Source organism: Osmerus mordax, chromosome 13 (genome assembly GCF_038355195.1).
Source record: "Osmerus mordax isolate fOsmMor3 chromosome 13, fOsmMor3.pri, whole genome shotgun sequence".
NCBI lineage: Eukaryota > Metazoa > Chordata > Actinopteri > Osmeriformes > Osmeridae > Osmerus > Osmerus mordax.
Genome location: NC_090062.1, coordinates 10325081 through 10345801, shown reverse-complemented (window position 1 = coordinate 10345801; position 20721 = coordinate 10325081). Strand labels below are relative to the sequence as shown.

The window sequence follows — 20721 nt, the reverse complement described above, 5'->3', positions numbered from 1 at the left end:
CCTTCTCGCTCCCTCTCTCTCTCTTTCTCTCCTTCATCTGCATGTGCATCCATGCCCAGTGATAAAAATGCCACTTACTAACTAATGCCCCCCCCCCCACCCCCCCCAGGCTGGTGGACCCTCCCGGCCAGAGAAAGAGGGTCTCCAGTGACAGCTCTCTGGCCGAGGCTCTGGCACTCAGCGACGCCCTGCGCTCCACAAAGCCTGCCCTTACCAGGTGAGAGGAAGGGACAGGTGGACATATCAAGTGTACCTTAATCAACCTGTAGAAGTAGACAGCCAAATACAGCAACAAGGACAGTAGAGCAGAGATCAAATCTGACAGTGATGGAATAGGAGAGAGTTGGAGAGAGAGAATTGTGTCAGGGTGTGTCTAATATAATTCTCCACACCACCTCCCTCCAGAGAAGACTGCTGTGAAATATAACAATGTTAGACAGCTCTTTGATATCACTGGCACACCACTGAAACCAAATGCTGTCTGCACTGTCCACTCTGGACGCTTAGAGTGTGTGTGTGTGTAGAGACCCTTGTGCTTCAGTGTGTGTGTGTGGTGTGCCTTTGTGGTGTCTGTGTGTTCTTAGTACATCTCACCTTTCTGTTGGTGGTGACATCACTATGTTTAACTGTTGATTTGGATGGGTGTTTTCAATGGGTTTGTTTTCTGTGGCCATTGTTGCATTTTTGTTTTCTGTGAGCCATTGTTGCATTATGATGTCTGTCCTCATATATGTCTGTGTGTATATGTGTGTGTGTGTGTTGTTTGTCTTAAAGGGCGGGGTGTGTCCATCGGTCAAACACGACCGCTGCTGATTTCAAACCAACACTGAGGTGAGACATGATCCCCTCCTTCGGCTTGTCTTTCTCCCTGTCTGTCTCTCCCTCTCTGTCTCTCCCTCTCTGTCTCTCCCTGTCTGTCTCTCCCTCTGTCTCTCCCTCTCTGTCTCTCCCTGTCTGTCTCTCCCTCTGTCTCTCCCTCTCTGTCTCTCCCTCTCTGTCTCTCCCTGTCTGTCTCTCCCTCTGTCTCTCCCTCTCTGTCTCTCCCTGTCTGTATTTCCCTCTGTCTCTCCCTGTCTGTATTTCCCTCTCTGTCTTTCCCTGTCTGTATTTCCCTGTCTGTCTCTCCCTCTCTGTCTCTCCCTCTCTGTATTTCCCTCTCTGTCTCTCCCTCTCTGTCTCTCCCTCTGTCTCTCCCTGTCTGTCTCTCCCTGTCTGTATCTCCCTGTCTGTCTTTCCCTGTCTGTCTCTCCCTCTCTGTCTCTCCCTGTCTGTCTCTCCCTCTCTGTCTCTCCCTCTTTGTCTCTCCCTGTCTGTCTCTCCCTCTTTGTCTCTCCCTCTCTGTCTCTCCCTCTTTGTCTCTCCCTGTCTGTCTCTCCCTCTCTGTCTCTCACTGTCTGTCTTTCTCTCTGTCACTATTTCTCTCTCCTCTCCCAATCGAATCCCCTCAATATGCCCATGTAGAGAGTAGACCAGGTGATAGAGGCTGTGTGTGTCCCCTCACCTCCTGTTCTCCAGTCCAGTCAAGGCAGGCAACGCTAACGAGAAGCTGGCATGCAGCTGCTAACTGAGTCATATGGTACAAATCACGCACGCGCGCACACACACACACACAGTCACACGCATGCACAGTTCAGTCAGTAAAGATTAGCCACTTCTAGCGCTACAGCCCCCCTCCGCCCCCCATGCCCCTGTCTGTATCCCCCCCTCTGTACCTCTGCGTGAATGTGTGTTAGATTAACTGTGTCCAGACAGACACACTGGATCAGACGTGGAAATAACCACACTAGACTTCCTGAGGAACTTAGGGTTAAGTATGTGTGTGTGTGTGTGTGTGTGTGTGTGTGTGTGTGTGTGTGTGTGTGTGTGTGTGTGTGTGTGTGAGAGAGAGAGAGAGAGAGAGAGAGAGAGAGAGAGAGAGAGGAGGGGGCGGGATAGAGCGGTTTATGGTTGGTCTCTTAATTTGTGTGTTTGTGAGTGCCAGTGAATATTTATGTGTGAGAGAAAAAATCATTGTGGACAAAGAATGGAGTCAGAAAGAGGGGGAAGTGGTGAGCTGTTTTAGTTGCACACACACGTCTTATCCCTTCCTACGAGGGGACCCCTGGAGAAACGCACACACACAGAGACAACAAGGCAGACAGACAGACTCTGGAGGGTAAAGTGACCAGACCTCTTCTCCACTGAGACCCTGAAGCCAGTTTCCACAGGCCAACTTTATTTTCTTCTTCCTACTTTTTCTCTCTGGTTTACTGGAATGGATCTTTGTTTTGGAACCCCGACCCTGACTCTCAGGTGTGTGTGTGTGTGTGCATAGTTAGTGTTTTATGTACTACTAGGTCTGACTTCAGTTCTTTGTCTCCCCAGGCCACAGAAGGCTCCTCTCTGCAGCACAGACAAAGGTAAACACTCCTCTACTCTATGTATGTGTGTGTTTGTGTGGAGGTTAACAGCAGAATCATTAGCTAGCCCGGGACTAGATTCTAACTGTAGGGTTCTACTGTAGAGTTGCTGTTCTAACAAAAGGGTTATAACTGTCTAGGGTTCTGGACCTGTAGTTCTAATAAGAGGGTTTCAACAGTTGGGTTCTAGAACGGGATTCGAACAGGGGGTTTCAAAAGCTGTAAAGTTTTAACAGGGAAGTTGTAACAGTAGTTCTATGATAAAAGATTTTTTGAGGTGTTTGTATATTGTTTGAGCTAAGGAGGTTTAAGAAGGTTTTGGTGGGGGTCACTATGGAGACAGATGGACAGACCAGGGGGAGCAAATAATCATCTTCAAAGGTCAGACAGGAGCTTACGCTATACTCACAGACCTAGTACACACACACACCCTCCCTCATAAACACACACACACATGGCTCATACTCACACTTATGTGATTAACTGTCTTCATTAGAGCGTCAGAGTGGGTCTGGGGGTAGCTGTCACTGAGCTGCAGAGTGATTTCCCAGGACGGACCCAGTTATGATGAGCAGCATGACAACAACCATCTAACAAATGTCCCATGCAGGAACCCTTACTGTGCTGCCTCCAGAGGGTGGCTCATTATCAATATGGCTGTCCATGAAACACATGAGTCATCTCCCTCCGTCTCTCATTATCTCATTTCTCATTCTGTCTCTTTCTCTCTCCTTCTCTCTCTCTCCTCTCTCTCCTTCTCTCTCTCTCCTCTCTCTCTCTCTCTCTCTCTCTCCTCTCTCTCTCTCTCTCTCTCTCTCTTTCAGTGTCTCCAGAGATGGTGGTAGAATGTGTGAAGAAAAAGGACCATCAAAAGGTGAGTAAATGCTCAATGATTATGTTCTCTTTTTGAACAAATACCTCTTTGCAGTGCAGTCATTGTCATCTTCTGTGGCGCTATGATGCTGTGTGATACAGCAAGCTAACTCTTCCCCTTCTTCTCCTCCTCCTCCCCCCTCCTTACCTCCCCTGCAGCTGCGAGAGTTGCACCAGCGGGGGGCAGACCTCTCTGTCCAGGACCAATCAGGTTGCACCCTACTGCATCACGCCGTCTCCACAGGCAGCAAGGACACCGTCAGATATCTGCTAGACCACGGTAGCACCACATCACCCAAACACTGGAAAAATGTCACAATGTGCTCCTTCACAACCATCTTAAATGTTATTACTGCAATACATAGGGCAGTTAGAAGGACTTTTATTGGTAGATTGGGTTTTTCCAAAGTCCTTGTCTTTCTGTTTGTTCTAATTGTGTGTATAGGTGTGTGTGTGTGTGTGTGTATAAGTGTGTGTGTGTGTGTGTGTGTGTGTGTGTGTGTGTGTGTGTGTGTGTGTGTGTGTGTGTGTGTGTGTGTGTGAGAGAGAGGGAGAGGGAGAGGGAGAGAGAGAGAGAGAGAGAGATTATGGGAGTCAGGTGGCTGAGCGGTTAGGGAATCGGGCTAGTAATCTAAAGGTTGCCAGTTCGATTCCCGGCCGTGTCTTATGACGTTGTGTCCTTGGGCAAGGCACTTCACCCTACTTTGCCTCGGGGGAATGTCCCTGTACTTACTGTAAGTCGCTCTGGATAAGAGCGTCTGCCAAATGACTGAATGTAATTATAGGCAGCATATTGGCTTTGTTGCCAATTACTCTGGGCTGGGCAGAGTGCAGTGGTTCTATTGACTGAGTAAACTGGTCAGGTCTTTATGGTTCTGTGTATGAAGGACTGTAGAGAAAGCGTGTGTCGTAACCTTGGAGCTTTAGTGTGTTGTTGACTATGTTATCTCTCCATCTCCTCCAGTCCCTTCAGATATCCTGGACATGGCAGAGAAAGAACAGTAAGCCACTGTCTCCACTCACCACACCTGCAGCCTCTTTCCTTGGAGGAGCAAAATGTTAACCTCAGGGAATTGGTGACAAAAGATTCACATGTCTTTCCCTGTGTTTCCCCAGCGGGGAGACTGTGCTCCACCGGGCTGCCTCTCTGGGTCAGAGGACCATCTGTCACTTCCTGGTGGAGGCTGGAGCTTCTCTCATGAAGACAGACCTGCAGGTGACCACCTCCCTTCATGTCTCCCACCATCCCTTTCTAATGCCCCTCCATTCATCCCCTCTCTTAACCTTCCGCAGTCTTTTTCTCCTTTCTCTCTCTGTCCTTCTTTCCTCACGAAGACATACTTCCAGGCGACTACATCTCTCTATCCCTTCATCCATCTCATCCCCCTCTCCGTGTTTATCTTTCGGCCTCTTGTTCTCTTTCTGGTAACTTATGGAGACAGAACATCAGGTGACGGCAGCTCTCTATCTCTACATCCATCCCCAATCGTAGCTCACTAGCTCCCCATCTCTCTCCCCTGGGGCAGACATTACCCTGGAGGAGGTGCTGGTTAGAGGAGAGAGGAACAGAAGCGAGAAGGAAGGAGGAGAGGAGAAAAGTAGAATGGAGCAATGGAGAGAAGGAAGGAGGGGAGGGAAGATAAGAAGAGGGGAGAGGAGAACAGGAAAGAGAGAAGAATAGAGGAGAGGAGAAGGGAAAGACAGAAGCGGAGAGGAGTGTTTTCACCCTCCCTGTCTGTCAGCTCTGTCTCTCCAGGGATGATAAATGTTCTCTATCAGGGAGAATTGTAATGTTCAGGAGGAGCAATCCTGATTCATCACTTCTGGCCTTGAGATGCTGCTCAGCCTCCACTTCTTCCTTCTCCCCTCCTGTCCAACGTCTCTCCCTCGTTCCTTGGCTACCCCCTCTCCACTCTTCCTCTCTCCGTCTCCCCCCTCCACCTTTCCAATCCGTCTATCACTCTCTCTCACCATCCATCTGGCCTTGAGAACATAATCCATCACACCTCTGCTGCATTCTGTCTTTGTATCTGGGTGTCGTGCTCTCTCACTTTAGCCTCTCTCCCTCCATGGCTCACTCTCTTCCTCCTCTCTCCATCCTCTCTGTACTGTAAAGACAGCTGGCGTTGTTCTCTATCCGTGAGGCTGGATTGTACAGTATAGTATATCCCAGTAGATTCACTACACTGTGATTAGACCAGTGTAGTGATTAGACAGTTGTAAGAGTTAGGTCTAGGTAAATACAGACCAAGCGAGTGATTAGCACTCAGAACATTCTGGCATTTGATCTAACTGAAAACAGACAAATAAAAGAACAAACCGTCAGATAATGTGTTACTGCATTTCTCAGACTGACTGCAATTAGTGTGTGTGTGTTGTTTGTCTGTTTATGCTGATGTTGAAGTTTCTTTTTTCGGAATATTGAAGGTTTTCTATTCCCAAACTGTCACCCTGCTGTTTGTATGGCAGTAATTACATGCTTATTAGAACAAAGATAACGAGGTCACAGAGATTTAAAACGGACTCCTCTTCTAAGCCCAGTAAACTCATTTGAGAATCAAACTGGTTGCTGTATATACGTAGGGCCAGCTTGGCCACAATTGGAACAGAGCAGAGACTGGATGTGTGACTGACCCCGTCCCCCCCTCCCAGGGTGATACTCCTAAACACCGAGCAGAGAAGGCCCAGGACTCTGAGCTGGCAGCCTACCTGGAGAACAGGCAGCACTACCAGATGATCCAGAGAGAGGATCAGGAGACAGCGGTCTGACCCGGTGACCCCTGGCCCGGTGACCCCTGGCCCTGGAGCTGTTAGCCTACCTGTGGCTGCATCAGCCCCCCTTCCCCCCAACCTGTCACCCCTGACCCCAACACCATGCCCCCTGTGCCATACCGACAGCAGCCAATCAACCAGGAGGTTCTGAGGGAACAGAGGCCTCCCCTATGGGAGAAAGACCCCCTGTGGTGGCAGACTGATAAAGCTCCACTCTCTGTGACACTCGGACAGCTGACCTGGTCTACGCACTGCCAAGCCTGTCTGTCTGCCTGTGTACCTGTCTGTCTCTCTGTCTGTGTACCTGCCTGTTCCTGTCTGCCTGTCTGTCTGCCTGTGTACCTGTCTGTCTGCCTGTGTGCCTGCCTGCCTGTCTGTCTGGATCTCTGTCTCAGATGACAAGTCCTGCATCTGTCGTCTATTTGGTCGTCTAAGCAACCAACCAACAAATCACCTTGGTGTTCTGAGGTTCACTTCAGTAATGTGACTGCTTGCTGATCAACCTGGTTTTCTGACCCCTTGGTGACCTATGACCCATAGGGTTCCCTTTGACCCCTGGAGAGTCACTGCCAAGATGTCTTCTACTGCTACTTGTCTTGTTATGAAAATATGCAGAAATGTACTGTACTTTGGGATAGGAGGTGTGTTTGTGTTTGTGTGTGTGTGTGTGCGTTTGTATGTGTGTGTTCACAATGCAGTTCCAATTGCCTTGATTTTTTTCTCTTATTGGCTGTTTAATTTTTGTCGTAGAGTGTATTTTAGACATTATACTAATTACGTAACTTTTTAAAACTGATTGATGTTTATAATTTATATATAATAATTATTCTTAACATGTTTGTGTTTGCTAATAATTTCCCAGAGATGTTTCATACTTAATTTGTGTTTGATTTTTCTCTATTGCACATTCATTCACCGCACACACACACACACACAGACAAACACACACAGTTTTGTTCAGCTGACTGTCTAAAGGCACAGCTAAACAACAAAGGATTTTTTTTCTTTCTTTTTTTGAAATTGTGGATTCTATTTATTTTTAATAGTTGTAATCTTTGTTAAATAACTATGACTGTCCATTTCACACAGAACATTGAATTAAACTGTTATAAAGAATAAATGTAAATGTTATAATTTTTGGGTATAGAATACATCTACTCTAATTGAAGTGGTATAACTAGTTAGCTAGACATGCTTAAAACTAACCATAGTCAAAAGGGCAACTATGGTTGGACAAGTCAAATTGTATAGACTTTCCTAGTAAGTAAAATGCCTGTTTCATGTTAATGTTGTCACTGTCACCATGGAGACTTTGGAAACATCTGACCCCAGTGTGTGTCAGAGCCTTGACGATCAACTAAAACATCTCCACCATCTCACGAAGTCTGCTTAGCTCAGTGCCTTCAACCAGAGCTAACATTCTAGAATGTACTGGAATTCTAGAATATACTTGCAGTACAGAATGCACTGGCACTCTAGAATATGAAGGCATTCTAGAATGTACTGTCTACAGCCTACAGACACACCTGACTATATGATAGTTTTGATATATTGTCTACCACTACTGTACTGCTACTACTGTTTTCTCTGGTGCCATAACATGTGTTAGATAGGAAAGATAGAGGGATAAAATAAGAGAGAAGGAGGAGCAGGGAAGAGGGGGAGAGTGATGAATGGAGGAGTGGAGGGAGGAGTAGTGTACAGAGAGATTGTGGGTCTGCTGTAACAGATGTAACCCTGACATAGAGCCTTCCAGTGTCTCCACCTCCAGATGAACTATGACTCCTCATTGTGGTCTACTCCATCCTCCAGGTTCTCTACATACAGAGCATTCCACATCCAGTTATTTTTGCAAATAATTATTTCCTTATGATTTTCATCTGACTATGAAATAGAAAGTGCTCTATTGACAGACAGACAGGACCAGAGTGTGTGTGTGTGTGTTACTATAATTGCAGGATATGTGCTTTATTTTGAGTTGCTGTGCAATTCAGGGTAGGATAATCTATACATCCCCTTTTTGAAAATATTGTAGAGTATTACCATGATTGTGCAATATGCATTTTTGATTTTTGAGAAATATGTAATCTTGATATTTCTTCTTGTTTTCTAAAACTATAAAAAATATATGGTCTGTACGTGCTGTACTGCTGTGCAATGTTGGCGATATCAACCTGTGTATTTGCTATTCTGCTGACGTTATTGTCTGCTTGGACTGAATAATAAATAATGGTACTTAAACAGACATGAGGTTGACTTTCATCTTCCTTCTGATGATTGTTGTCTTTCTCTATATTTCTCTCATCTCTCCATCTCCACCCCCCCCATCTCTCCCTCTCCATCTCCACTCCCCCCCCCCCCCCCCCCCCCCACTCCTTTGTTGCTTAACCCTTGCAGGCACTATAATCTTTGGTTCTCAGCTAGTGCGTGTATGTAACTATTGTGTATCATTAATTGTATGTGTGGGTGTTTTGGGAGGCATTATGCAGCAATGCCCATATTAGTTAGTATGTGTGGTGTGCTGTGTTGCTGTGTCGCTGTGGTACATGTTGTCTTTGTGAGAGAGCTCTCCGCTCAGCTTATCCCAAACTCAGATCTCAGATATCAGCAATGATAACAGCTTGTCCTGACAATGTGCTGAATGAGTCATCAGCAAATAGCTGAACATGAAACACGACAGAAGACCACTTTGTAACATCTATTCTGTAAGTCATCAATACTGAAGCTATTATAAATCCCAGTGGTATTGGTCTCCACTTCTACTCCTGTTTGTTTTGTGTGTGTGTGTGTATGCACGCGCATGTGTGCATGCATATTTATGTCCACAGAATGTTTTTGTGGTGACACAGTCTCTGTATTTCTCTAGAACTTGCAGGCAGACATACTTTAATCACAACTTCTTGTGTTCTACTACTGTATGTTCTAGAATGTTGTCCTGGTTCTGTTACTGTATGTTCTAGAATGTTGTCCTGGTTCTGCTACTGTATGTTCTAGAATGTTGTCCTGGTTGTCAGATTTTAAGCTATTGATCCTGCTTGAACCAACCCTTGAGGAGTAGTCAGTCAGGTACATAATCACACAGTATTTATAGTCCAGCTGATGAATCGCATCCTGCATGAAATACAAACCGATACAACCACCTGAAACTTCTGTTTGAAAATTAACACAATGGGTTAACCTGTAGCTTTCCTATCCCATCTGTCTGTACAGTTTAATACGTATGATAGGCCAACTGGCTCACCGATGACCTTCAAAACACGCTGCATTTATTTAAACTATGAATGTAATTATTTGTCGCAGTCACTTCACAATCAGAGAAAGGTAATACAGGCTATATATCATGATGATTAGTGGAAATTAATTACACGCGGTAGAATGATGTCACGGAGTACGATTTAAAAGTGTCGCTAATGAGACCAGCTCAAACTAGTTCTTGCGGGACAAAGGAGGGGCCGACAGAAAGAGTGTAGCGGGCTGGGGGGCTGCGCAGAATCAAACACAACCCCGAGGTTCAGAACGCAACCTCCATCTCTTTCACCAAGAAACACCGGCGAAAAAAAACAAGTAGGTTTCTTCATTCATTTGTGGATTGTATGTTTGAATAATTTTATTTAAAACTAATCCTAATCGTCTACCAAAATTTGATTTAATTTATTTTTAAATAAACACCGTGGTTTATCACCTTCTGGGAGAGCTGTGCGTAAATCCTCAGCGTCAGCACTGATCGTGATTGGGGTTTGTTTTCGTTTGTTGTTGATCGGTTGTTTTCTAATTCATGTGTTCGATGCATTCTGACGGAACCCCTTATCCTGCTGTGTGCAGCAATGGAAACAAAAGACACTTGGTTGATGGAAACTGAACTTTTCTCTACTTTAGAATGTGCGTAAAGTATCCAGCGTCAACTAAATGCAGTACGTGCCACTGAGCAGACAGGCACTGAATAGAACAGCCAACATTCAACTTTATTTTCAACGGTGTGTCTTCATAGATTAACCCTCTTAATTACTCCAAAATGTTATTTAGTTCTTGATTTTTCTTGGTCTCGGTCACTTAATAGTAGGTAAGTGCCCTAGAGAACCGGTGTGCGAGTTAAGCGGCCACCTAATCCCCAGTCGTGACGCTGTCCATTGGGCCTTATCTCACACCAATGTACGATGGGCATCTGTTGCTATGATACAGGCCAGCATGGGGAATATTCTGGTCTGCTCGTGATTCAGTCCCAACACAAACACTGCACTACACTACACAAATGCAGCGCAGTGTTAGAGCTCAGTTTGGTGATCCCTGATCTCTGTCTTGGCCTCCTGTCAACCGTCAGCCGTGCGGAGGTGGCAACAGACAGGTTCCAGGAAGCTGCAGTTGGGAGTCACCCGGCAGTTTCTTACATTAAATACAATTATTTTACACAATTGACCTCACTCTTACATCATTTACCATAGCCATACTATTGTTACCTCCTACTCCCCCCTTTCATAAATTACCATACTCCCTAATCTCTTCTCCAAACCCTTTTTGTCTATCTTTAAGAACATGGATAGTAGAAGTGTGTTACCCCAGCCAGACAGTCTGAGGAGAGCAAGGCTTACTGTTGTAGTTGACTGGAGTGTATGACCTCCAGCCAAGTGCCGGCCAGTAATGACCGTGTCTGGGTCTGTGAGATGGTTAGTGGCCAGTATCAGAGTTCTTTCCTTAATTATCTCCTATCAGGGTTTGTCAGTGTAGCCGAGTAATGCTGTGCATGTTGGGTAATTACTTGTTCAGAAGTGCAGGCAACCAATCACATTTGCTCCCTGGCCCTCTCTTGGCTGACCAGTCAGACATCTTCAACTGATGGGCCCCGCCCCCTGAGAATGTTGAAGGAACTGACCCTTGACACGGGTCTGTGTGCTGAGAGGGAGTAGTCCTTCTTTTCTGTTCTTGCGTGAATGATTCTTTTCTCCTCCAACCTCTTCTCCTCTCCTTTCCTGTCATCTCCCCAGTAGAGTTAATAGCAGTAGGTGATAGACTCTTGTCAGAGATAGAAGAGGAAGAAAATGTATGTTGCTGTAGCTGTTGTTGTTTTGTTTTTGAGGAAGGTTTTGGAGCTGGGTGGATCTTGAGCGATGGGGGTGGGTTAGAAGAGGGGGAGAGAGAGAGGGAAGGAGGGGGTTTCTGAGTTTGTGTGAGTTTGGCAGATGGACCTTCAGGCAGTGGCACAGACAATCAAAGCGGAGAGAACCAGCTTTTGAATAAAATAGAAGAGTTGGAGAGAAGAGGAGCTGTGTATTCAGCCAGGTGGTTTAGCTCCGCTGAGGAGTCTGAGGCTGCAACCAGAGCTGTGTCTCTACAGCAGCACAGTGGCACCCTACTCCTCCATACTGGTCTGAAGTACCATAGCATCTTACTGAGAATCTTACATGCGACAGGAAATATCGATTCTTCAGAGAATGTCGAGTGTCTGTGAGTGTGATCTGAGTGACCTGCTACCTGGAAGTTGTTTCACCGCTGCTGTCGTCTCAACTGATAGGGCTTGCTCTCTCCTCTCACATGGGATCTTAGGTCATTGGAGTCCATGTCTGTAGTCCATGACTGTAATCCCTGTTTGTAGTTCTAACTGAAGTGAACGTCTGACAAGACAGCCCATCAGCCATGTTGTTGACCACATGAACCACAGAGTTGCCCTTAGAAGTAGGACAGGAAACTCTCTGGCTTTGTTATCTGCGAGGGCACACACACACACATGATCCCACACACATTTGCACACACACACCCTGGCCCTGAAGCCTCAGTGTTGGTCGTGGGTGGGGTTCTGTTTCACGGTCACTGGCTTCTATCAGAGGATCAGGAATGTTGCTTTGTGGCTAAGAGGTCTTCAGGCTTGAGAGGGAGAGAAAGAAAGATGGGGAGGTATAGAGATAAAAAGAGAGGGGAAAGGGAGCGAGGAGAGACAGAAGGGTGAAGAGAGAGAAAGAGACAAGGGGTGATGAGGAGGATACAGAGGTGGATGGGGTTGAGGATGACAGATGTATTGATGGACTCCGGTTCAGAAAGAAAAGAGGCTTTTAAGAATACGACCTATCCCTAAAGTTGACGGGATGTGTGTGTGTGTGTGTGTGTTGGCGTGTGTCCTTTCTAAACATCCCCATTGGTGAGGGGATCGTGAGGACACTGCTGACTGGGTAACAGGATCTGCCTGATGTACAGTAGGATATGTGGACTCTGCCAGAGTGGCTCCATATGGTAGTCTGTCTGAGGACATGGGGTCTCTACTCTACCAGAGCCAATCCCACAGTCTTTTCAGGACAAATTCTTTCGGAATGTTGTTCCTAGACACTGGTGTTTTCTCGATTTTAAAGTACTTTCAGCTCAGCATGCCAAGCAAATCCAGCCTATCCAATCATCTATCCATCCCTTTCATCCATCCATCTATCCATCCATTCATTCATGTGAGACCCAGCAGGAGGTCTCTGTCTGAAAACCTTGTATCGGGGAGAAGAGGGGGTGGAGCCGAGGAGGAGGGGGAGAGAGAGGAAAGGAAGTGGTAGGAGAGGTGGAGAGAAGGAGGGGGTTGAAGTGTAACAGGGCAAAGAGGACATAGGAAAATAGAAGAGGGGGGTAAACAGGGTTGTGGTATTTGGAAGCTGTTCCACTGGGGAAGGATAAAGGCAGGCGGTGGGTGAGGGGGGGGGGGATCTGACTGAGTTGCCTGCCCTGACCCCCCCCCCCCCCCCCCTCCCCGTCAGACAAAGTGTTGCCTGGAGAGCAGCTCCACGTTTACGAGCACTGAGGAATGTCATTGGAGCTGCCTGCTGGGGCGGAAACAGCCCTCTGCCTGAAGCTCTGTCTCTAATCCAGGCAGAAAGAGACAGGTTGTATAGACACAGAAAGATAGTGTGTGTGTATGTGCATCTGTTTGTGTATGTATATGTGTTTATGTGTGGGTGTGTGTTAAACACTACAGCCTATGTTAAACAGAAAGGTGTCTCCTCTCCTAATGAGATCCAGCTCAGGTTTCTACACTCATGTCCAGGTGGACTCCGTCTCACGCCTGTCTAAACAGTCTGAACAGAATCCTTCTGACACAGTGGTAGTATGTCAATGCTCTGTTTAACATTTCCAAATTTTCCCAATTGGAAGACACAAATATATCACCAGGTGCACTAAACCTTTTCCTTTGTCAAACAAAGTGGTTGAGGCCTGCAGTGATGTCCAGACCCCAGCAGCTTCACCACTAAAGAGTATAGAAGTGCTGGTTGCTGGAGGTTACAGGAAGTCAGATGCTGTGGTTGTTGTTTCCGTGGAGACCATGAGTGTGTTTGTGAGAGCGAGTGCGAGCAAGCGGAGAGCCGTGGTGGGTTAGAACCTACTATTGATCCTGATTGGTTGGTTTTGTGTTCCTCCTCGTAGGGTCATTTGACTGGCTGAGTCATGAGAGAATGCCAAGAAATCAATGCCAGCTCTCAGCTCCCTCACACACACACACACTCGGACTCTTCTGTCTCTTTCTCTCTCATCCCAGAGTCAAGCCGTTCAAAGAGTCTCATGTTATAAATATTGTAAAGAATCAAGAGTTTTGTTCTTGATCATTACCCCTCATGCACCTAGGCCATTAACATCCACACAGACATTCAGCCTGTGTAACAGGCACAGTACTGTCAACGTAACTGTAAAGGAAACTGTTAATGTGACTGACAAGGTATCAGTCAAGGAGACTGTCTGGGTATTCAAGATATCTAGGGTTTTATTGACTGGAAATATTATTGAGCTATTCATTTTGGTATAGTACAAAGTTTATTTTCAAAGCCAGTGATCAGACAGTGGTTGTTTAGAAGTTAGTTAGACCCAGATGTGTTCCACTCCTGGCCTGACCCCTGACCCCTCATCAACAGCAACTGTTCCTGCAGTGGTTCCAGCTGCTCCCCTGGAGAACAGGCTGAACTCTGACCCTGCACCTCATTACAAAATGTTTCTCTCTCCCTCTCTTCCTCTCTCCCTGCTGCTCTGTCCCTCTCTGTCCCTCCGTGTTCTCCAGGATGAGGGCTGTGTTCTCCCTGGCCATGCTGCTCCTCGTAGCCTTGATGCTCGGCTCCTCTGAGGCCGCCAGGAACAAGAAAGGTGAGCGTGCTCAGTCCTGCAGTCACTTTCTGTAACTGTCAGTCACACTGTCAGGGCCGGCGTTCATTCAAAACGAAAATCTCAGAACAACCATAATCCTGCTAGGTCTCCATCCTCCACCTGTCTTGACAACAACCACTCTACAGGACAATTAGTGTAACCAGAGGTAACCAATCTGTAGCGATCCAACCTGGTTATATATGCGTTGTCATGGTTTCAACAGAGAAGGGAAAGGGTTCCAAGGGTGCCTCGGACTGTGCGGAATGGCGCTATGGCAACTGCATCGCCAATAACGGAGACTGTGGGCTGGGCGTACGGGAAGGGAAATGTGACGAGCAGACCAGGAAGTTGAAGTGTAAAGTCCCCTGCAACTGGAAGAAGCAGTTTGGAGGTGAGAGGCTTTGATCACTGTTCCAGGTGGGCTTGTTTAGTGTGTGGGGGCAATGTCATATTGAGATGCTTTATCGCTGAAGCACAGACTAGCTCTGCTGGACTCTTTGGTCAGTTTAATTTTCTCTTCAGTTTGGAATGACAATGGCAGCGTCTTTCTGGTTTGATTTGGTCATTTTCCTAATTCCCTTTGCTTTCCGGTCTTCCCTCCTCCTCTGTCCAGCTGACTGTAAGTATAAGTTTGGCAACTGGGGAGAGTGTGACTCGACCTCTAACACTAAGACTCGTGCTGGAGCCCTGAAGAAAGCCCTCTTCCATGCTGAGTGCCAGCACACCATCCAGGTCTCCAAGCCCTGCTCTCAGAAGACCAAGCCGAAAGGTGAGAGGGCAAGTCTGGGCTTGGGGGAGATAGATTGGAGGAGGGTGTAAGAGTATTTGTCTCTCAATCCAGGGGTGTCCGGTTTAAAATCAGTCAAATTAATGTTGTAGGGTTTGCATTTAGCCAGAGTAGCAAATTTACAAAATGGCCACGTGTAATGATTCAGGAATAAAGTGGAGCAGTTGCAGGTCATGGGGTTTTAGTTTGAGCCTAGGCATGAACAAATCATTACACACAAGACATAACTCAAAGTAAACCTTACCCTTCATTAGGACACACAACAAAACACAAATACAATAATCCACAAGGACAGGGAGAACAGAGGGACTTAAATACCCAGCTAATGAGGGGGGGGGGCATAACCAGGTGCAAGTAATGATTGTCCAAACAGTCTGGGATTGGATGATTAAGGCCCAGGCGATGCTGGCTAGAAGGCCGGTGATGACAACGGCCCAAACCAGACCGGAACAGGAGGATCCAGCACAGGGTGGATGTGACACAGAGATAATTGACACAGTGGTCACTCAGGCAGCAGCAACATAGCTGAGCTGAAAACAACAATACAGTGAATATTTGTCAATAGTCTGCATATCTGATTCTACCTTGACCTCTTGTCTTCTCTCTGAACAGGAAAGAAGGGGAAGGCGAGGGAGAACTAGAATGAAGAAGTGATCTTCGAACCAATGTCACACAACTGGAAGTAGAGGCGCTAAACTGTGATTGGTTTGATGGGTTTTACATAACTTCCTGTGTACAATATTCCTGTCACTATGTGTTGGAGTTTGGGAATTTCTATACCGTAGTTGAACAAGTCTAAAGACACACAGGCTTGTTGAGAATATCTTATAAGCAATATAGGTTTGTGTGTTATTAATCCTGTATGGGTATCATGTTCTATTGCTGTGGTTTCATACATGTCTCTTACCAGTATCTAGTATTTCTAACCTAAAGTGTATTCTTACTGTGTGCCAATTATTAGGAGTAGATGAATGCAAATCAACTATTTTTCTAGAAGAATGAGGATGTTCACCTCAGTGTATTATTCTATACCATATACTATACTAGTATATACTCTACTATACTATGTACTATAGTATATACTATTCTATACAATGTCTGAATATCCACTTAAATGCTGTCACTGTAAAGAATATAGTGGTGATACTGAAGCAGTTTATAATGTCTACTTCACATGAGGCAATGGTGAGGGTTAGTAGTGGTGTCTGTTGAATTTACACCCAAACAAGCCCCATATCCACACCTCCTTTCCTTCATCCTCACCCCTGTGTATTTTGTATCTTCCACACAATAAAGTTTCTGAGTTTAGTCAGTTGTGTGTCCGTGTGTAAAAACAACAGTGAGACGGTTTTGTCGGTCCAAGATCTTTATTATACACGTTAGAAAAGAACATGTTGATCCTCAGGCTCTATGTACACGGCTCAGGGTCTGGGAGGGGGTTGTGGGGGGGGGTTGTGGGGGACTCCATCCTTTCATGCCAACACCACAGCCCCACCCTAGCCTTATAGTCCTAATCTGGAGGGCTATTGTCAGGCCGCACCCTGTGTCCTAATCTGGAGGGTTGTTGTTGCAAGATTAAGAACTATAACCACCATTGTCATTTCAAAACAGCAAAAATTTAAATCCATTTACAATGTTTCCAAAAGTCCAAGTTGAAACCACAGAATATAAATACAATCTCTTAGTTAACTTTTGCATATACAGCCAGTTATATAGTTTATATTCAATTTGTAAAAGTGTGTAAATCACAATTGTAGTACAGGAGAGGTACGAACACTCAGATAGTAAACGCATGAGGAAAGCTGAAGTCTGTAGAACGAACAGGAAGCATACAACATTCTGCTATTTACATAAAAGACTGGTGGTAGAGATCAATTATATAAAACACGTTAATAATCTTACTCTGTACATCACGGTCACATATGTACACAATTTCTTGGACATCTGCATTTGCAGTTTACCCAGGAAGTTTGACACATCCTTCACCGAGACTGGCCTAGCGTTATAGTACCCAACTGCATCTTCAAAACAATTCCTGTTTATGTAGAGGGTTCAATTTGGTTTTTCTTTTATAACTTTGATAACATTTACATCATGATCTCCTGATTGAAATGAGAATTATGACCTGTGTTTTCCTGCATGAAGCACTAGCTCGCTAACCTGAAACCAAGCACCAGGCATTAGCTCAGGAAGCCAGCACACATCGTTAGGTCTCAGGCCAGGTGGTTTTCCAACCACCTCTGTCATCATTTGGAACCACATTCTTTTGGAACTAACACAACAGGGGTTGTTTCTAGTCTAGCAAGTCACTGAGACTGGTGGGGGTAGAGGTATCATACAATATAACACCTCCACCACGGTGATGTTACAGTTCTCTGATGTGGATCTGTCTAAGAGGCAGGTACGACCAGACTCCTGGGGCTCTCATCCTCTCATCTCCTTTCCTGGTTGTGATGGTTTGGGGCCGAGGGAAGGAGGGAGGGACGGAGGGAAGGAAGGAGGGGGAAAGCAAGGGAAGGAAAAGATAGAGGGAAAGGAGGGAGGAGAGAGGGGGAAGTGTCTCTCACTGCCTTGTACTGGAGACGATCTGTATTCTCTGTCTCTGAAGGGAGGAATACAGCCAACCCACCAACAGATTCAGAATTCAAGTGTTAATGTCTCATATATGAGGGTTACACATATAAACTAGGTCTTAGGCCTTCAACCCACACACAGCTTTGAATGTAGGTGTATGTTGTTCATTAAGATCCGGTCTACACAGTGGATTATGTCTTCTTTGAGGAGAATCAGGGAGATAGAGAAGAGAGATCTGGAACTACCTCCCATCCTGTCCTTTCCCGCCTGCATCCCCATCCCCTCCTTTATCCCTTTCTTTCAATCTTCTCGACTCCCTCCTTCTCGCCCACCTTTTCTCTCCTTCTATTTCCCACTATTCTAGTCTGGTCCATATCCTCCCCTTCTTTGTATACAAGATATTGCAGTATAAACCCTCTCCTCAATCCTCAGACTTTCCTGCTCCATCCCTCATCCCTCCATCCCTCTTTTCCTAGGTCCAGCTCATCTGGTGCCGATGTTCTTGTACTGGCACATGAGCAGGTTTTTGAAAGTCTTCTTGAAGGTGGCGTTGCAGAGGGCATAGCAAGCTGGGTTGATGGTAGAGTTGACATAGCAGAGCCAGTAGCCGATGGCCCAGACCGTGTCTGGCACACAGGACTGGCAGAAGGTGGAGATGAGCACCATGACGTTGTAGGGTGTCCAGGTCAGGATGAATGCCAGCAGGATGGCGAAGATCGTCTTTGTGACCTTCTTCTCCCGGGCCTCCATCTGCCTCTTCCTCTTCACCTGGCTGCGGGCAATGCTGGCAAACTTTCTTGCCACGGTGCGCGGTCGGTTAACAGGGATGGAGTGGCGTTCAGCCTGCTCATTGGGGGGTACAATCTCGATGGCGGTGATGCACTCGTCCCCTGCCTGCTTTGTCACAATCTTGATCTTCGACCACTTGGAGCCGGGGTTTCCTTTGGCGGCTGGAGGGGCAGAGGGTGCGGGCGTGGGGGTGGCAGGAGGACAGAGCCCGACCTCTGAAGTGGCCTCGCTGTTAGCACGTTCTTTGGGTTCCTTTGGGGCAATGCTGGCAGTGCTGGATTCATTGGAGGTCTCCTTCTCCTCGGCGGGGGCGGTGCTTGGCTGGGCTTGGCTGGATGGGGCCTCCTCCACCCTGCCGTTCTTCAGCGTGTCCTCCAGGGCGGCGCTGCTCTCCAGACTTGGCTTGGCAGAGGAGGGCAGCTGGTTGTTGTTGTTTTGCTTCAGGATGTGGCTCTTGAGAAGCCCTGGGGCCTTCAGCCCCTTCTTCTCCTTCTTAGCCTCAGACTTCTGCTTGGACACACGGCTGCGGCTGGCCAGTGAGATGTGGATGTACAGAACAGTCATGATGACCACGGGCAAGTAGAACGCAGCGATTGCTGTGCCGAAGGTCACCGCCGGGTTGGACAGGAACTGGATGTAGCACTCTCCGGGCGGGACCGTACGCTCGCCCACGATGAACTGCCAGAACAAGATGGCGGGAGCCCACAGGATGAAGGAGAGCACCCAGGCTGCCGCGATCATCAGGCCCGCCATCTTAGTGGTGCGTCTTGTTGGGTAGCTGAGCGGCTTGGTCACACAAAAGTAGCGGTCAAAACTGATGATGAGCAGGTTCATGACGGAGGCATTGCTGACCACATAGTCTAGCGCCAGCCAGAGGTCACACACCACCGGTCCCAATGGCCAATAGCCCATGATTAGGTACACCGTGTAGAGGTTCATGGAGAACACACCAATGATGAGGTCAGCGCATGCCAGCGAGAACAGGAAGTAATTGTTCACGGTCTGCAAGTGGCGGTTGACTTTGATTGACAGCATGACTAGGATGTTGCCCACCACTGTCACAAAGCTAAGGGAACCAGTTACCAGGGCAATAAACACCATCTCCACTGTCTTGTAGGGGCTGCCAAACCCCGACCCCTCTGTGCCCGTGCATGTGCCATTACCCACATCGCAGCTCTGATTGGTCAGGAAGATGTCTTTGGACACGTTGGTAAGTGAACCTGATGAGATAAAGAGAAAGAGAACAAAAAAAGCAAAAAGAAAGCGAGAGAGGCATTAATAATATATGTTTAGTATTGACTATCAATACTAACGATATCTGGCGTCAAATCGTCAAGTGTTGAATCATAAACACGTAAGGGGAACATCTGTGAGTGCTCTGGTTCTGTGGAGGTGTTTTGCGTAAGACATGATTTGTAATGCAGTGGCATGTTAAGGCTCCTTTATGCATTCTACATTCGACCAGCATGCATTAGATGGACATCAAACAGGATATAAGCACAGAAATCAACATGTTTAACTCATATCTAACGAAGGGTTCTTGTTCTTAACAAAAGGAGTGTGAGCGCGCACAAAGAAATGCAGGATAATGTGGCTGACATTGAGTATGTTTATAATGGATGGAGTGTTCTCTCAGTGCCCCAGTTCGTCACACGATGATGTAGATCTCTGCCCTGTGATCTACTACCTGCCCTGCCCAGGTGGCTTCTCCTCTCATTAAGACACCACAGACAGATTAATCAAACATTGCAACAGAGTCCCCCTGTAGAAATTCAGCTTGACCTAAAGGTTAATTGTTTAATAATGTCTGAAACAGATCAGATTAAATGCATGGATCCACTTTTCCCTGCATGCTAATATAGAACGCCAGGAGGAAAATATACACACGCACACACAATGACGTTGATCAGAGAGAGTGGGTAAGCTACTAATTCAAATTATGCAGAATCTCCATGTGTTGAATGGTAATCAGATGAAGACTGAGGCAGAAACTGATCTATATGAAACTTTAAGGAACTGTGGATTGTGCTGTTTCTTGAGGTTTCGTCATCATCTGTACCACAAACCAGAGATGGGAAGTAGATGGATAAGACAGAGGGAGCTACCGATGTCGACATGACTGAGAATAGAGACATTCTTGATCCCCCATGGCCATATATGAGGGAGATGTTCGAAATTGTCTGTGTCAAAAGGTTTCCTGGCGAATGCGCTGTGTGTCTATAAATAGTGTTTTTTGGTACAAATGTATTATGTGAGGTCCAGTTACCAGACACTAAAACAGGTAGTAGTAATGGTTACTTTTTACTTAAGTAGGCTATATGTTAGAGCCCATACTTCTTTACTGTAACTTAAGTGAAAAAGGGTAGTCAGCGCCTCAACTTTTACCAGAGTCTATTTAAACACAAGTATCTGTACTTCTACTTGAGTGAAGGA

The 20721-nt window shown here is 46.4% G+C and overlaps 3 protein-coding genes across 16 annotated transcripts in view; 2 read left to right on the top strand and 1 right to left on the bottom strand.

Moving 5' to 3' along the window:
* The window catches only part of dgkza (diacylglycerol kinase, zeta a), a 59743-nt gene extending 51454 nt beyond the window's left edge, over window positions 1-8289 (top strand). For 12 of the 13 annotated variants that reach the window (XM_067248434.1, XM_067248435.1, XM_067248433.1 and 9 more), the window contains 8 exons: window positions 110-217; window positions 775-831; window positions 2365-2399; window positions 3224-3273; window positions 3432-3552; window positions 4237-4273; window positions 4389-4488; window positions 5925-8289. In XM_067248434.1, coding sequence (XP_067104535.1) covers window positions 110-217; window positions 775-831; window positions 2365-2399; window positions 3224-3273; window positions 3432-3552; window positions 4237-4273; window positions 4389-4488; window positions 5925-6041 — 625 coding nt within the window. In that variant the 3' untranslated portion in view covers window positions 6042-8289. The remainder of the gene's footprint in view (window positions 1-109; window positions 218-774; window positions 832-2364; window positions 2400-3223; window positions 3274-3431; window positions 3553-4236; window positions 4274-4388; window positions 4489-5924) is intronic. The other variant, XM_067248429.1, reaches the window with a different exon arrangement.
* Window positions 8290-9536: 1247 nt separating this feature from the next.
* On the top strand, window positions 9537-16233 carry mdka (midkine a). The gene is made up of 5 exons (XM_067248426.1): window positions 9537-9608; window positions 14056-14138; window positions 14362-14529; window positions 14752-14907; window positions 15538-16233. Exons 2-5 carry the CDS (start codon window positions 14057-14059, stop codon window positions 15564-15566), a joined length of 435 nt encoding a protein of 144 aa, XP_067104527.1. The 5' UTR covers window positions 9537-9608; window position 14056; the 3' UTR covers window positions 15567-16233.
* A 1749-nt stretch (window positions 16234-17982) lies between these two features.
* chrm4a (cholinergic receptor, muscarinic 4a) overlaps window positions 17983-20721 on the bottom strand; it is a 10515-nt gene continuing 7776 nt past the window's right edge. The window contains exons 1-2 of one of the 2 annotated variants that reach the window (XM_067248425.1): window positions 18492-19407; window positions 17983-18449 (exon numbers count right to left, since the gene is read on the bottom strand). In XM_067248425.1, coding sequence (XP_067104526.1) covers window positions 17983-18449; window positions 18492-19389 — 1365 coding nt within the window. In that variant the 5' untranslated portion in view covers window positions 19390-19407. Of the gene's footprint in view, window positions 19509-20721 lie in introns of those variants that run through there. The other variant, XM_067248424.1, reaches the window with a different exon arrangement.